Here is a 15,358-nt window from a genome sequence, read left to right as displayed (position 1 = left end):
CTGAGTGCAGCAGAAAGGGCCAGCATATGACTAAAGGTTTCCCCGATAGAAGCCAGAGAACTACAGCTCCCTTCCCAAGGCTAGAGGTTGAAGGACTTGGCAGGAGAGAGACAAGAGCCAGTAGGGGGTTGAGCCTGGCTTTGGCCCTCTGCGCTTCTGTTTAATTGCTACCTGCTTCGGAGGCTGCAGGTGATGACCTTGGTTCTGGCCTGCCAAGTTGTCTTCACTGGTCACCATTCAGATCATTCCCTGGAATCTCTCCAAGCTGAGTGGAAGGAGGAGGCTCTGAAGGAAAGCTGGGCAGGATGAGAATTCTGCAAGGGGATAAAGATAGGACCCATGGAGATATGCCAAGAGATGGGATGCTCCCCAAGGATGGGTCAACTGGACAGGCTTTCCAAAGACAGAGCCAGGTGCCTCCTAGCCTGTGTGTCATGGGCATTTTTCCCTCCAAAACAGGGACTTCTATGCAGCTGTGGGTGGTCCCTGGAAAAGCATGGGTGTGGTGGAGGAAGAAGGCCAAGCAGAGACAGTCATGGAGAGCAGGCTGGCTGCACACTGCCTTCCACCCCACCCCACCTGGGCCAAAGCAAGGCCCCTCAGTGCTGGCTGGCAGGAAGGAGACACTGACGAATCCCCATCAACGTGAGTCACGGAGCCCTGGCCCCGAGGCTGCTGAGTGTGGGGTCAGGGCACAGGCGGCCCTGCAGTTCCCAGAGTTGGACTCCCAGACAGCTAAAGCACATGATCATATTCCCAGTTACACAGTGCAGACTTCAGCCATTTATTTCCATCATTTCATGTTTGTTCTTTCCCTCCATCATTGAACCCACAGTCCAGCGAGTCCGCAAGAGAGACTCCAGACCTGCCTCTTTCAGCATGCTGCATGTTTTCATCTTTGTCTCCATCATGTTAAGTTTATGAGACCCTGCTTCTTATTGCTGGTATCAGCACTTCCCGTTCCCCATCTTCCCCTCATTTGTATGAAATAATAACAAAATGCAATAAAATATTTAAATAAGTTTGTGTGCACACCGCTGGCCACCGACAACAGGCTGACAGGAGTGGGCTTGGGTCACACAGTACCCCCCTTCAAAGGCACAAAGTGTGTGCTCTTTAAGGAATGTATGTACAAAAGGGTTCGGGTTGCGGAAGACACTTAGATGGTGTTGATATAATTCTTGGAAAGTCAGGGCATGGGAAAGTTTAAGGACAGCTGACATTGGATGGCCCAGCTCAAAGCTAGGAGCTTATTTTCACTGTCAGTCTTGCCTTTTCTATTCTTTTCCAGTTTCTCAGGCCTCATTCTTCCTCCGGTGTTTCCTGCCCCTACCCTGAGACTTCTAGGTTAAACACTCAGGCTCTGAAAGCAGACTACGTGCCCCACTTGGAAACATTCTCAGCTTCTCTAAGCCTGCATTTTCACATCCATGAATGGGGACCACCACCATGCCTACCCACGATGGTGGCTGGGGAAAATAAACAAGGTTATTGTTTAAGAATCTCAGCATAATGCCCCAGTGCATGGTGAGGGCTCAATAAATAGCAGTTGTTATTAATTCTGTATTATCATTTCACCCCTATCAAAATTTGCTCTAGGGAAACAAACTCGTCCTCACTGAGGTGTACATGAGTGCTGGGACTTGAAGAGGTGTCCTCCCCAGATTTGTTTGTTTGTTTTACATTTTAAGAATAAGCCAAAGAAATTGCACTGAGACTGTGAATATATATATTCAAGCTCCATAAAGAGACAGACCTTGTGAAGTCATGTTGCACAGGCCTTTTTTTTTTTTTCCTGCTAGAAGGAAAATCCATGATCTTGTCTGCTGGGGAGTATGGGGTTCAGTGAGCAAGACAGGATGTGTGGATAGGAGGCAGATTTTCCACGACACAGAAACACACATAGCGATCATTCATGCTCCTGTGGCCCACTTCTGTCGGGTGGCCAGGCTCCAGGGTGAGGACAGCCCTGGAACGAAGTGAAGGATAGTCTCACGAAGAGCAGGGTTTTGAGCAAAGCCTTGTCGGGGGAGAGGGCACAGTGAGTAATACAGAGGCATCACACTTGCTAGCAGAGCAAAAGGCGCAGAGGAGAACTTTTTCTAAAGGTGATGGCGGGCGTGTCTGCTTGGCTGCCTGATGATTCTGGGATGCCCGGGATGCCCAGGGCCACTTCTTCTCACATGGCAGCCACCATTCTCCTTTCCCTGGGGCTCCCTTTCCTGACACACAGCGAACGCAGAGCCAGTGTACCTGCTTTTGTCCCAAACAGCAGTGAGGACCAAGAGGCAGGGAGCCTTCCCTCTCCCAGGCTGGCATCGTTGCTGTGTATTCCACCTGCTCGCCCCTCCTTTTGGGCCACAAAAAGGCCCAGGGGGAAAGGGCACCCATTGGCTGGGTAAGGAAGTGTCAGGGATGAGTGGCCTTCCAGTGATAAATGGAGCCCAGAGGGCCACTTGCTTCCACAACCCTGATGCTTAACTATTTTTTCTAGAGGAAATTTCTAAAAAATGGAACCGGGCATCATCCAGCCAGAGGACATGGCACAGCACTTCTGAGAGAGCAAAGGGCCCAGCTGACCCTCTTAGGCTCCTTCAGTCCCAGGAGACTGAGAGTATTCCAGGTTACAGTCTGGGCAGGCATCAGGGTCCCTTACCTCTGCAGACCCGCCCCTGCCCAGGCCTGCGTGGCAGCCCCTCCCCGGCCCCCTTACAGGAAGCCTCCCTTCTCCTGTGTTCCTTCCTCCCTGCACACCTGCCTCGGAGGAGAGAAGGATTTGTGGTCCAGAGGGAGGCAAGCAAGGCAGCAGACGCGGCCGCCCCTCTCCTTGCAGAGCAGAAGCACCCCCTCCATCTGGGAGCCCCAGCATCTGAGCTGTTTGTCTGTCTCTGTTGAGTTGTGAGCCTCAGGGGCCCAGCCCGTGTTGTTTTCGCAGCTTGGGTCCTGAGCAGCGGCTGCTGTCAGCTCTCGACAAATAATAATAAACCTGGGAATCAGGTTTGTCGAGGGGGATTTCAGTCCCTGAGTTCATTTTTAGATTCGTTTCTGTGTGTGTGCAGACAAGAGAGCACGTAGTGGTGTCCGGAGGGAGCAGGCCAGGGCTCCCAGGTGCCTTGGCGTGCCACGCTCCCTGCACCCACGGAAGGGCTGGCAGACTCCTCTGCCCTGGTCACGGGGCTGCCTGGGTGTTTAAAAGAAAGGAAAAAGAATTGAAAGAAAGCCCTCGAGCTCTCTCCTCTCCCTGTTGCTGCCCACCTCCCCACTGAGGCTGTTTGGATAGAGATGAAAAGGGGAGCGCAGAATGCCATGTCTGGGTGAGAGCTTCCCCCAGGATGGGCAGGAACCTGGCAGCAGGCCCAAGGAGAGGCTCCATTAACGTGAACCTTCACGTGGACTCCACGCCGGGGCAGCAGTGATGGCCTCCCTGCCTCCTCCTGGGATGCAGCGATGAAGGACAGGGGGTGCTGGGAAGGGAAAAACATCCTAAGTCCAGCATCACGGGTAAAAGCGGGCCCCGACTGTAGAAGGTCCGGAAGGCACCGGTGCCCGGCCCTGCCTTCAGGCCGCAGGAGCAAACCACTTCTCTGCCCGAAGAGGCAAAGGGCTGCACTTGACCTCATAGCTAGTGTGCTTTCCCACTGCCCCTTTCTGTTTTCTTGTTGTTGTTTTTGTTTTATTTTGTTTAAAGGAACCAAAGGGGGAAAAATTGCCAAGTTGTAAAGTGCTTAAGAGGAGATGAGAATCTTCATCAAAATGCTAAAAGCTGGAGGGGGAGAGTAATGTGAAGACTCTTGCCTGCTATTTATGGGATTGATTCTCAGACCAGGAAGAAGCGAGCAGTTAGATGAAAGGAATTATTGTTAAGCTCCTCGGTAGGAAGATCTAATGGACAATTGCAGCTATCAGGGGGAATTATATTGCTGTTTCAGTTTGTAAAATATATCAGTGGCTTTTTGAAGCCAGAAAAGGTGTGACAGCCAAGGCAGGGAGGAAGGGGGACTCTGCCACTTTCTGGTCCTGGTGGCGCGAGGTAGGGACAGCAGGAAAGTGGGCTGGGGGAGCAGGCCTGAGTTGCTGTCCAGACTCGGACCCTGGTCCATATTCCAGAAACCAGATGGAAAAATAGCTGAAGTGGTGGAGTAAAACAGAGAAAGCTGCCACCCTGGACTTAGGGCTCTGATGTGCTGGGAACCTTTGTGAATCAGAGCTGCCTGGCAGTGAGCAATAGGCCAGATGAGACTCCTCTCGGGGCACCCGGCCAGGGGATGAGGAGGTGACATGGTCTGTGATTGCCAATGGCCCCAGCATGCCCAGGGTGGGGCTGGGTCCTCTGCCTTCTGTGACCACCAGAACTCTCCCACCAACTTGTGGCACAGAGGGACCCAGGGTGGATAATGCCCTACCTCCCAGAACTGGGTCCCTAGAACAAGCTTTTGCTCCTCTCTAGGCTGGGGTCAGTGAGTGCATAAGTGACCTGTTAACCCAGCCACACTGGGGACATATTGTTACTCCAGATAACTAGTAAACAGCAAAATAGCCTTGGGAGTGGGGACAGGAGAGGAGGTGGACGCCCTTGGAAGGAGGACCACAGGCCATTTGCAGAAGGCCACACTCCTGGGGAACAGGAGGGTCTCTGGGCTCTCTGGTTTCACAAAAGGCTCTGACCCCTTCCAAAGACCATTTGCCTCACATGACAGCTAAGGGGGGAGGGAGGAGAGAAAAGTGGGGAGAGTGAGATTTTCACCTCTCAGGGAGTCAGAAGCTGACAGTCCTAGTCAGAGCTCATGCTGGCTTCTGCTCTGTCTCCACTCAGTTCCCTGGAGACCAGCGTCATAATAATAGCGTATGACCTGGCACCACCTCCCAAGTAGGCCTCCCAGAAAGGGAGCAAATGACAGTGACTGCAGAATGCTGCTGGTGGCCGGCGGGTCTGAGGTGTACTCTGTCTTGGGTGTCATCTCTGCTTCCTGCTGAGGTCAGAAGGGCATTATTTCCCACTGGGAGTTCCAAGCAGGAACCTGAGGGGCACTGGGAAAGTGTCCCCCAGGCTGGGACATTATACAAGAACAGGGGCTCTGTGCAGGTGCAGCGTCCCCTAGGACCTGGGGAAGGGTGGAGCAGGGGCTCATTTTTGACCTCTTAGCCTGCCAGACGCCAGGACATAGAGTGAGCCGGGGTCTGATCCTGAATGCACGTCCTACTCGGCTCCCCTCCCACCTGTCCTTCCTCCAGTATCGTAGGCTCAGTTGCCCTCCCGGCTAGCACGCCTGGCACTGAGCCTGCTCGTATCAGACCAGAGGGCTTCCATTTGCCCCTAGTACCCAAGAGGGTGGGGAAGCAAGATGGGGGAAGCAGTCACTGCCAGGCCGCAGCATTCCTGTCCCCGGAGTCCTCAGGCTGCTAAGCTTCCACATAGCTCCCAGGGAGCTGGCCTGTCCCCACCATTCTTCAAGGACCGTTCACTTCTCTCCAACTTTGAACCAGTCCAACCAGACCTTCTCATATGTGAAACCTTCCCAAGTCTCCAGGTAATTCTCTCCCTCACCCACCATCCCACGCTGGCCGCACTCCATCACTGTGCAGAGGTGACTACATACACCAGGGCACGGGGACCAACAGGTTCCTCTAGATACTCAACTTTCAGTTTGCGATTTCTAGCCCTTTCTGGGTCTTGAGAGGAAACCTGGTGTGTGTGTGTGTGTGTGTGTGTGTGCACGCTCATGCACGCGTTACCCCCTGTGTTTCCTTAGATAAATTCACAGAGTCACATGAAATCAGTGACAGGTTGACACCGTTATTTCAAGATTCATCGCTCTGAGTTGCCAGCACAGGAAACCTAGCCAACTCCTTCCCACCAACAACACTTTTTTTCCCAGGCATAATTTATAGCAGTGGGGTGAATTTGTTTCCAAAAGATGACTATCACACTATCAGCAACAGCTGCCTCTCATTTTTATTTGTTTTTAAATTTGACTCAAAGTCCAATTCTCTACACACATCCGAAGCTGTAAATCCTAAGGCGACTGATTACATGATTTAGTAAACAGGTTATATTACATAATGCAATTAAAGGGCTCCGCAGCGCCACCTACAGGCCGCTTCTGAGAAGGGATCTGGGCCAGAGACGGGTTTTGGACCAAGCCCTCCACTGAAGGGAAATAAACCAGATTGCGCCAGGGTCGTAGGTGGCTCCGGAGGGAGGGAAAAGCTGATGCCAGCGGGGTTTCTAATGCAGCCTTTCGGTCCGTCCTGCTGAGTTCACTGTTATTTCAGCCTCATGCAAATCTGTCTAGACGTCAGAACCCAGGCCTGGGCAGCTTCTCTGAGAGGCCCGCCTGGGGCTGGGGGTGGTGGGGGGTAACCCCCTGGGGGCTTCTGGGCTGGAGCACTGAGAAGGCACCTGGCTCTCTGGCCTCAGGGGCCCCCCTCCCTCTCAAATGAGAAATGAGAGGAGCTGGTAGGCCTGTGGAATGAAACTACGATCCAACTCTTTCCATCCCATTCAACAAAGCTTATGTTGAGTGCTAACCATGGGCAAAGACTTTCAGAACATTCTGATGATAATCCTCATTTTGCAGTCCGAGAGGGGAAGTGACCTGTATAGGTCACAGATAAGTGGCCGCGCTGGGCGTGGAATCCCGACTCTGAACGGAAGCCCAGGCCCTGCCGTGGGAGTTTGCAGATGAGGACGCTGAGGCCCAGACAGGGATGGGAGACTTCCACAGCGTCTGCTTGTCAAAAGGGAAGGGAAATAATGAAAATACTGCCAATGTGTGTCAGAGGACAGAAAAGAAAGGCTCCCAGGGGGCTCTCAGGAGTGCCTCTTAGCTGCCCTGCTGACGGAGGGGAGGGAGAGAAGGAAGAAGGGGAGGGAGGAAGCAAGGAAGGAGGGAAAGGAGGAAAGAAGGCTGCCGACCCAGGGCCAGAGCTCCCTGCCCCGACCCCGCTGCCCTGAACCACAGCACCCCTCAGCTGGGTTAGCTCTGGGCCCTCAAAGATTCTAGCTTCGCCAAAGAGCTCTTGTGACAGTGGGTCGTGTATAACTGGGAGACGAGAGGGGCTTACTTTCCTGGGGCTAAGACAGAACTGGAGGGGGTGATGAAGAAAACAGGACAATCAGGGTCCAAGAGGGTGGACGCCCTCACCTTATCCTGTGCCCACCATCCTGCAGTCTCAGGCTGCGACCGTGAGGGGATAAGGGGAGGCCAAGCCTTTCCTCCCCTTCCCCACCTCGGCACAGGATAAGTGGCAGTCTCAGCCGGGTCAGGGGGCGAGAACAAATGCTGTGGGGCCTGCAGGCCAGACTTCCCAATTAGACTGGTTCTTATCCTTAAGGCCCTGCGCCCCCAACCCCGGCACCTCAGCCCAATTACTGCAGGGCAGCATTAACCCCTTGGTGCCCCAGGCCGTTAATGGAATGTTAATTGGTCTAATGGGTTTCATGTCAACAAGTCCTAATGAGCTCCTTCCTAACGAGCCTGGGTTGTTTTTTCTGAGTGTCAGCTTGCTGGCGTTTGGGCCCCAGACCAGGGTCTCACCTGGCAGGGCTGCGGGGGCCAGCGCTGAGGAGGCAGAGGGGTGCCAGTCCCACTTCCTAAAAGGGGGTCTTCACCCACCCCCAGTTAGGTACACTGCCCCACTCAGCTCTGGAGCTCTGTGAAAGGACAGTTTTCGCTCCTGTTGACATAATACCAGTGACACAAATTATTTCTTCATTGATATTACTGTGGGGTTGAGTGTGGCATTAGGGTTTTTCTTCAAACTCCATGTGCGCCTATCCTGGATGAGAAACTTCTCTTGATAAATTGTTCCTCAGGCGTCCCTTTCAGGCTTGGCTATGCTCCCTGGAGTGACCCTGTGTATGGTAATAGCACTGGGGCTGCTGGACAGGGCGGACCAGCCTCTCCAAGCCACTGATAAATGCTCAGAAGCCCATGGCTGGGTTTTTGGAGCTGAGGCCAGCTACTCCACGTTCCCATAGAAAGTGCAGAAAGAGTCAGGCACTCAGCAGTTGCCCAAGGAGCACCCACACCCCAGCCAGGCATCTCAGCCAAGGCTCAGACTAGTCACCGGGTCCCCACATGCCTCTCCAGGATACCTCCCTCCATGTGGCCCCTCAGCCCCCCAAGCCTAGCTGGCGGGGTTTCCCAAGGACTGGGGAGTACATGTGTGGGTGGAGTGGTGTGAAAACAAGGGCAAGCTTCTCAAGATGGGCACAGGGTCTCCCCCCGCCCCATCACATTATCAGAAGCTTCTGTGCCTGAATGAGCAGAAAAGGAAATTCAAGCCCCTGGTGAAAAGGCCTCCTGTTCTCTTGCAGGAGAAGCCCCCTGAGGGCAATAGGGCAGTGGCCTCGTGGCCTTTGGTGACCCCAGAGAGGGGGAGGAGAGGAGCAAAGGCCATCTGGGTCCTCAGAAAATTGCTCCTGTGTCCTCTGGCGAGGTGGGTCTGGGACCGGCTCTGCAGCCCGGCAGGCTCCCGACTGAAAAATTCCTCAGCCTCAGCGGTGGTTGTTTCTGGGCCCAGCCAATCTTACCATCCCTCCTTACCCCCAGGCAGGGCAGCCCTCCTGCGCTGCAGATATTTCTGGGGACACCCCCCCCCCTAGTATGACTGTACCTCCCATCCACTGGACAGTGAACAAAAGGACACAGGTTCAAGGCTCCTCTGTTTAGCCCCAGTCCTCCTCCTTGAGCTTCCTTTGTTTTTCCTTCACTATGACTTTCTCATCCAGGGGATGAGGTTGCCAAAAGCCCCAAACCAGAGGTTAAAGGGCGCTGGTTGCCCCTCAGTGGGGAGAAAAACCGCCAGGAAGGAGCTCCCACCCAACACTTTGCCCCTAGGCTCCCTCTTCTGGACGCTGCTGGCATTACAGCCCCACAGCGGTTCGCTTTCTGGGGCCAGGGAACGACAAAGATTAGGCTCCAGAGAGAGGTTAGAGGTCCTTAGGGCTCAACAAAGTTACCTCATTGGCCAGTGTTGCAGGAAAGGCTGAGCCTAGAACACCCCTGACTTATCCCTATGCCGTTTATTCACGCAGGGTCCAAAAGAAAGATTCCACACCCCTTTTAGTATCTCATGTCTTAATTCTGGGAGTTGTGATGTCCCAAGGAGCCTGTATCCTCCTTTTTCTCTGGAACCCTCTTCACTCATCCCTGCCTTCTTGGATGCTTAGCGCCACCCAGGCAAAGAGGCAGCCATGAAAACCGGCACCAGTTCCCTCGGGGCTCCCTTCCAGGCCTGTTTGCAAAGTCAAAGCCTGGATCTCAGTACCTAGTGTGTATGCGAGACGGGAAGCCCGGAATGTTTTTGTGGCAAAGACGTCCTGGTAGTCCACCTTCGGAAGTAAGGCCGAGGTAGGCGAGGGCTAGGTAGCAGCGAGGCCAGGGGGAATTCTCTGTGGTCACAGGGTCTGGGCACAGGAAAAGCCATCTGTCCCGGTGCTGTCTCCTTTGGAACTCCATTTCACCTTTCCTGCTGCACTGTCCCGACCCTCTTACTGACAGCGCTCCTGGGAGAGAAGATCTTGCCTCCTTTCATCCGGCCTCCCACCCCCAGCACAGCTCTTTGCTTGCACTTGATACTTGATAAACATGCATTGAATGAACAACTGAATTTCCAGTGCTTCACATGAGCACTTAAGGTCCGAGCATACCTAGTACTTCTGGGGGTCAGACCAGAGCTCCTCCTTCTCCTGAAAAACAACCAAAACAACACACACACCCCTCATTGGGTCCTAGAGACCAGCCCCTTTCCCTAGGCAGCTCCAAAACACCCTCAGATTCCTACAGAATACAGGTAGGTATGTGAACATTTCAGAAGCCCCCGGGGTGTATGGGGCCTGGAGGGCCCTGGGGCTGGGAGGAAGGTCCTAAGTTCCTGCTTAACCAATGTTTGCAGCTCCTCAGTCCCCTCTACCCAGGAGAAGGACAGGGGCCTCACCCCACAGAGGTTCTTAGGGGTCTCCATGCCCCACGACAGACAGGCCTGCACCAGGCAGCCAGTCCGTGGTCTCCAGCTCTAAATATTTCAGGGCTTCTATTGCAGCTAAACAGCTCCCTGGGCATTCTGTTTCCTTGAGTGGCACTGCCAGGCTGTCTCCACTTACAGCACCACATTCCGGTTCAAGAAGAGCCCTTGAGGCTCTGCAGAAGCAGTTGACGCAGTGAGGGGTAGACAGGGTCCAGGGAATCTGGAGAGGCAGGTCCCATCCCTGCCTGGCTTGCATTCTCTGCCCCAAACACACATCATCACTTCTCTTGGCCTCTGTCTATAAGGGGGGTGGACCCTTGTCTCTGACGGCTCTTCTGGCCCCACGTGCCTTGAAGGAAGGCCAAGGAAAGTCTGTCCTAATAGAATAGATGAGAATGCTCATAGTCACAAGCACACACCTGGGAAAACCTGGCAGGTGACAGGTGCTCATCCTGGCTCTTGGATGTTCCACTGCCAATCTCCCTTCCTGGGCCGCCTTGGGCTGCTTGTTCCACCCTCCAGCCTGAGGAGGGACCAGCCCCGCCACCTCCCTTTCCACCACTAGGAGGTGTGGTGAGCCCATGGGTGAGTCCCAGCACAGTGGCCTCGCGGCCTGGTAGGTGGGACTTGGAACCAAAAGGGGTGGGGCCTTCTGCCCCTGAGCGGGCAGGTGGCTGTTCCTGGCCTGAGAGATGCAGAGCCCCGTTTTGTGCTGCCACCAGCCCAGCCCCCTCCCATGCCCCTGCCACCAGGCCCGAGATGATGCTGAACAAAGATGGCTGCGGGTGTACAGGGTGTCTTACATAGGATTTGAATATTGTTTCTTACAAGTCAAAACAGCATAGCAAACCCCTCCCTGGCCAGGCCTCTCCCCCGAACTCTCATTTGTCCCTAAAGGGCCTCCAGCCTTGACAGTACTGGGTCAGCCTGAACAAATGCTGAGCCGGCTGGTCCCCAGGTCTCCCTGCACTCAGCGTATTAACCATGCGGCCTCCTTTCTCCTGCCACAGATCCTCGATGTGAATCAATCCCATGATGCAACATGCCTCCCCAGCCCCCGCTCTGACTATGATGGCCACGCAGAATGTCCCTCCCCCACCCTACCAGGACAGCCCGCAGGTGAGTGTGACCCATCAGGTGCTGGGAAAGGGGGTGCAGTGGCCTTGCCTGCAGCCGAAGGCAGGGCCAGGCCTCCCTCATCTGTACCCTGGCCTCTCAAGGGCTCTTTCCTCATCAGGCCTGGGGAGGCCTCTCCGGAGAAAGCCCTGCAAAAGTAGACCTCTGAGGGAGTCATTGCATTTGACAAATTGCAGGATTCAGATCCTACTTGGGTAACTGTCGCCAGCACCAAGGACTGTTGCCTAGGGCACCCAATCATGGTCCTGTCCCCACCCCCACTACCATCCTGCTTCCCATTCAGATATCAGACAGACAGATGCACCTCACCCCTCACTGAGGCAGATCTGATTTACAGGTAAATCGAGTCTGTCTTTGAGTGTTTGGGGAAACTTCTTAATTGAGGTTTCCTCCTAACGGATGCCCCCATTCACTGGTCACTGGAGCCCTTACACCAGCCCCCTTTGGAGGAGTCTCCCTTCTCTTCTGGGCTATGCCCAGTTTCTACCCAGAAAAAGGCCAGGTCTGTTTCTCCACACCCTCCAGCCCTTTCCCTCTGGTTCCCAGCTCCCATCCCTCACTCAGCTGAGACACAGCAGCTCCCAAGCTCTGAGACTGGACGCTGGTTGCCGCACCTGCAGAAAGCAGCCTCCTCCAGCTGTCTTGCCTGGTCTCCTCTCCTTCCAGAGGCACTGCCCGGCTTTCGTGGGCTCCCACAGTCCTGGAGACCTGTCACTTCCCATCTTTGCTTCCCCTCCCCCGTGTGCGTCGATGCCAGGTTCTTTTGAGACCCTGAGTTAGTTAGACTGTGCTTTCCCAGAAGGCTTCATTCTCTGACCTTTACCTTCACACACTCCTGTTTTCTCTACCCTGGTCTCTCAAGTCAATATTAATTCAATAATAATGTATTGACTATTGGTAATGGGAAATGCAGCCAGCGAGAATATTCATTCATTCATGTAACAAATGTGCAGTGCCTACTGTGTGCCTGGTGGTCATTCTGATCAGTCTCCCAGTAGGTCTCTGCCCTGCCTAACATCCCTTTCATTAGCATTTCAAACACTGCTGTTCTTAGCGGCCACAGGAAGATCTGTGCAGCAGGAAAAGAAGAGGGAGATGCCGCCACAGGGTGGGCCGACTTTCACTCCCATTGAGTCCTATGGCCTTGACACCCCCACGTGGTGGGAGCACAGAGTGACTGCTTTATCCATCCTGTTACCGCTCAGGAAATTACCACTTTACAGTGTTCAGCATGCGGACCACCACTGACTCCTGTCCCCCGAAAGTTGAAAAGCACTTGTCATTCACCAATACTCAAGCACATGTCCTTTATCCTCACCCCTGTCCCCACATATCAACTCCCTGCTCCTTCCCAGCCTCCCCACAACCTAACCCCGTGCTCAGCAAATCCCCCACACCCATGGCAGTGGTTTTCCACAAATGACAGCAGGGTTGGACTTGACATTTACACATTCCTTTATTCGGAAGTTCCCAGGGGTGCAACACTGTGTCAGGGCCTTTCCCTCCACAGTCAGAGTGCAGTGCAGCAGGAGGCCTGCACTGGTGGAGACCTAAGAACCTTGGGGCCATAATGGGGAACAAGCAGCATCCTTCCGGAACACACACCCATTCCCTGTCTGCTCAGGCACTGTTGGGGGGCCCTGGGTGTTGAAAAGAGGCAGGAACTTTGGCTCCAATTCTTCTGTAGCTGGATTCGGCTCTCCAAGGTCCGCGGCAGGTATGGGGACTGGACACAGGGACATTCCTATATTTAGCAGGTGGTGGGGGCACAGGCCCACACCCCCTACCCAAGGCTCAGGGGCAGACGAGGGTAGGGCCAAGAGGTCAGAGAGCACTGGGTTGGCCCAGCTGGTGGCTGCTGCCTACCTCCCGCCCTTTCCAGCCCGTTCTGCCTGGCTGGGCAGCTGGGAGAAGTTGAGGTTTGTGGGGATGAGCAGGAGAGCTGCCTCAAAGGCCTGTGCTGTCCAAGAAGGCTGATCTGGGTATAGTTAAATGGGGAGCTTGATTTAATTATCAGCATCCAGCTGAGAATTAATATATCCCAGCCGCTGAGGGAGGCGCTGGAGGTGGGGCTACATCCCTAAGGCACTCAGCCCCCTGGAAGCTGCCACTGAGCTGCCCTAGCCTTTTTGGGGAGGAAGGGAGGCTTCAGCCCCCGTGTAAGGCCACAGAGCAGAAGCCCGATGGGGACTGTGCCAAGGCTGTCCTCTCTGGTGGCCACCCATACTTCACCACTGAAAGTACTCATATTTACAGCAAAGAATAGTTTTCTGGAGGAGCCGCACATCTATTTGTAACCCCAGGGGTCCAGGAACGAGTTGTCTGAGAGAAGTGTCAGTGTTCATGGTAAAATAACCAGGCCAAGTCTGGGGTCTGTATGGCCTTGGCTAGGCCACTGTGCCACGGCTAGATTGCCAAGGGCCCTCTCAGAGCCAAGCGGGTTCCTGAGGAAACTGATGGGGAGGGGCACGAGGAGGAATAAGGGCAGGGATGGAGCCGGTGGGCTGAGGAGCTGAGGTCCCCGGGACAGAGACTCCTGCCACTTGGGGAAAGGCGCTTCTCTTCAGGAAGCGCTAGACTTTGAGTCCAGTTGGCTTTCAGGGGCCCTTCCCCCGACTCTTTGGGGCTTCTCAGAGTGGCCTCCGCATAGGGAATGGCTTCCAGGTGAGTTTTCTTGGGGGACTTGGTCTGGCCCTCCTGCCTTCTTTCCTTTGTACTTTCAAGAGGCTGAGTCCAGATTCTCAGGGGGAGCCCCCGTCCATTGCTCTCGTAATGCTCATTGTACCAGAGAACCAGCTGCTCTCCAGCCCTCAGTGGCCTCAGGAGCGCCGGGCCTACTAGAAGCACAGGTCAGGCCACAAGAGAGCCACTTCTCCAGAAGGGCCCTCTGGAGAGGATTTCCCACTTCCTCTTTCCTGTGGGCCTGACCTCATTACGTTTGGACCCAGTATGACTTGTTTTCTCAAGGCCCGGACAGCTGAGCACATCTCTATATCACCTCCTCCAAAAACCGGTTTCTTCCACAGGCAGAAATGGACAGTGTCTGATATGAAGTCCCCAAAATGCAAAAGGAAGCAAGAGGCAGAGCCCTCCCTTCCTCTGAGACCCGTGCAACCATTTTAATAATGTTCCCGTTGTGCTAAGGGCTGGCAATACCGAGCATAATCTATTCAAATGCACAGGAGAATCTCACTTTGGAAAATTAGGAATCGGCATTAAAAAATTCCCAAGCCCCGGACCTTCTTTATAATAAATTAGAATTTTTTTTTTTTCAAGGCGAACTCTTAACTTGGCAATTTCATTTTTGAAGTTTGGGGAATAAAGTTATTAAAAATGAGGGAGAATTTTTTTTCTTTCCCATTTTAGTAGAGAAGTGTTAATGGTGACAGCCCCATGCTATCTGGGCACAAGCCAAGCAGTAGGCTGGCCCAGCAGCTTCTGGCCCCTCGGCTCTGTTTCAGTCCATCCTGGGGAGATTCCGTGGTCCGTAAGGCTCGGTTTATTGTGCACTGAAGACAGACCACAGTTTAGGAAGTCCTAAGGCAACGACCCCCTGGAACCTTTCCTGTGACCTGCTTCCTCCTTCTGGTGGCTTCTAGTTAGTCTGTCAGAGTCACAGCGCCCTCTGCTGTCTAACCCTGGTACCTCAATTGCAGCATGTTGGAAACTGGGTCCCTGATCCAGGTCCTTCACTTTTACGCCCTGGGAGGTAGGGGCAAATCACTTAAGGATTGTGGGTTTCTACAGTGATTGCTTAATGGAAACATTGTCTCAAAGTGAGCTAGGAGTGTGGTCCCTCTGTTCAATATATTGTGCTAATTCCTACATCCCTCTCTTTCCCTTTTGCTTCTCTGCCACAGCCTGGTCATCTGTCACCTGGCCTTTCACTGCCCCCTCCTCCCACAGCCCCAACGCTCCCACTGGTCCCAAAGGAACTCTTAAAAGTTGCGATCTCCACTGTCGCTGCCCTCTCCCAGCAAGTGTTACTCCAGTCTCCCTCTCAGAATTTTCGTGGTAACAGTACCGTCTCTCTCCTTCTAGGCCTATGCCCTTCATTCATGCACTCTCTCTACCTCCAGAATGTCATTCACCTTCTCCGTTTCCTGTAACACTCCCTAGGCAACGTCACCAGCAGGCCAAGATCTCCCTTCTGTAGTACCACCAGCAACATCAGGAAACTGCTGGGATTTAAGAGTAAAGGCAATCGCTTGTCCATCCTCACCTGACCCACACCCAAATAACTCCTGCT

At 53.9% G+C, this 15,358-nt stretch overlaps 1 protein-coding gene across 6 annotated transcripts in view; it reads left to right on the top strand.

Annotated features, from left to right (window-relative positions):
• Nucleotides 1–15,358, top strand: part of PKNOX2 (PBX/knotted 1 homeobox 2) — a 245,771-nt gene that overhangs the window by 156,087 nt on the left and 74,326 nt on the right. For all 6 annotated transcript variants that reach the window (XM_073239542.1, XM_073239544.1, XM_073239543.1 and 3 more), the window contains one exon: nt 10,983–11,091. In XM_073239542.1, coding sequence (XP_073095643.1) covers nt 11,005–11,091 — 87 coding nt within the window. In that variant the 5' untranslated portion in view covers nt 10,983–11,004. The remainder of the gene's footprint in view (nt 1–10,982; nt 11,092–15,358) is intronic.

Source organism: Manis javanica, chromosome 6 (assembly GCF_040802235.1).
Source record: "Manis javanica isolate MJ-LG chromosome 6, MJ_LKY, whole genome shotgun sequence".
Classification (NCBI taxonomy): Eukaryota; Metazoa; Chordata; class Mammalia; order Pholidota; family Manidae; genus Manis; species Manis javanica.
Note: the sequence above shows the minus strand (reverse complement) of the source record. Positions and strands in the feature narration are given on the sequence as shown.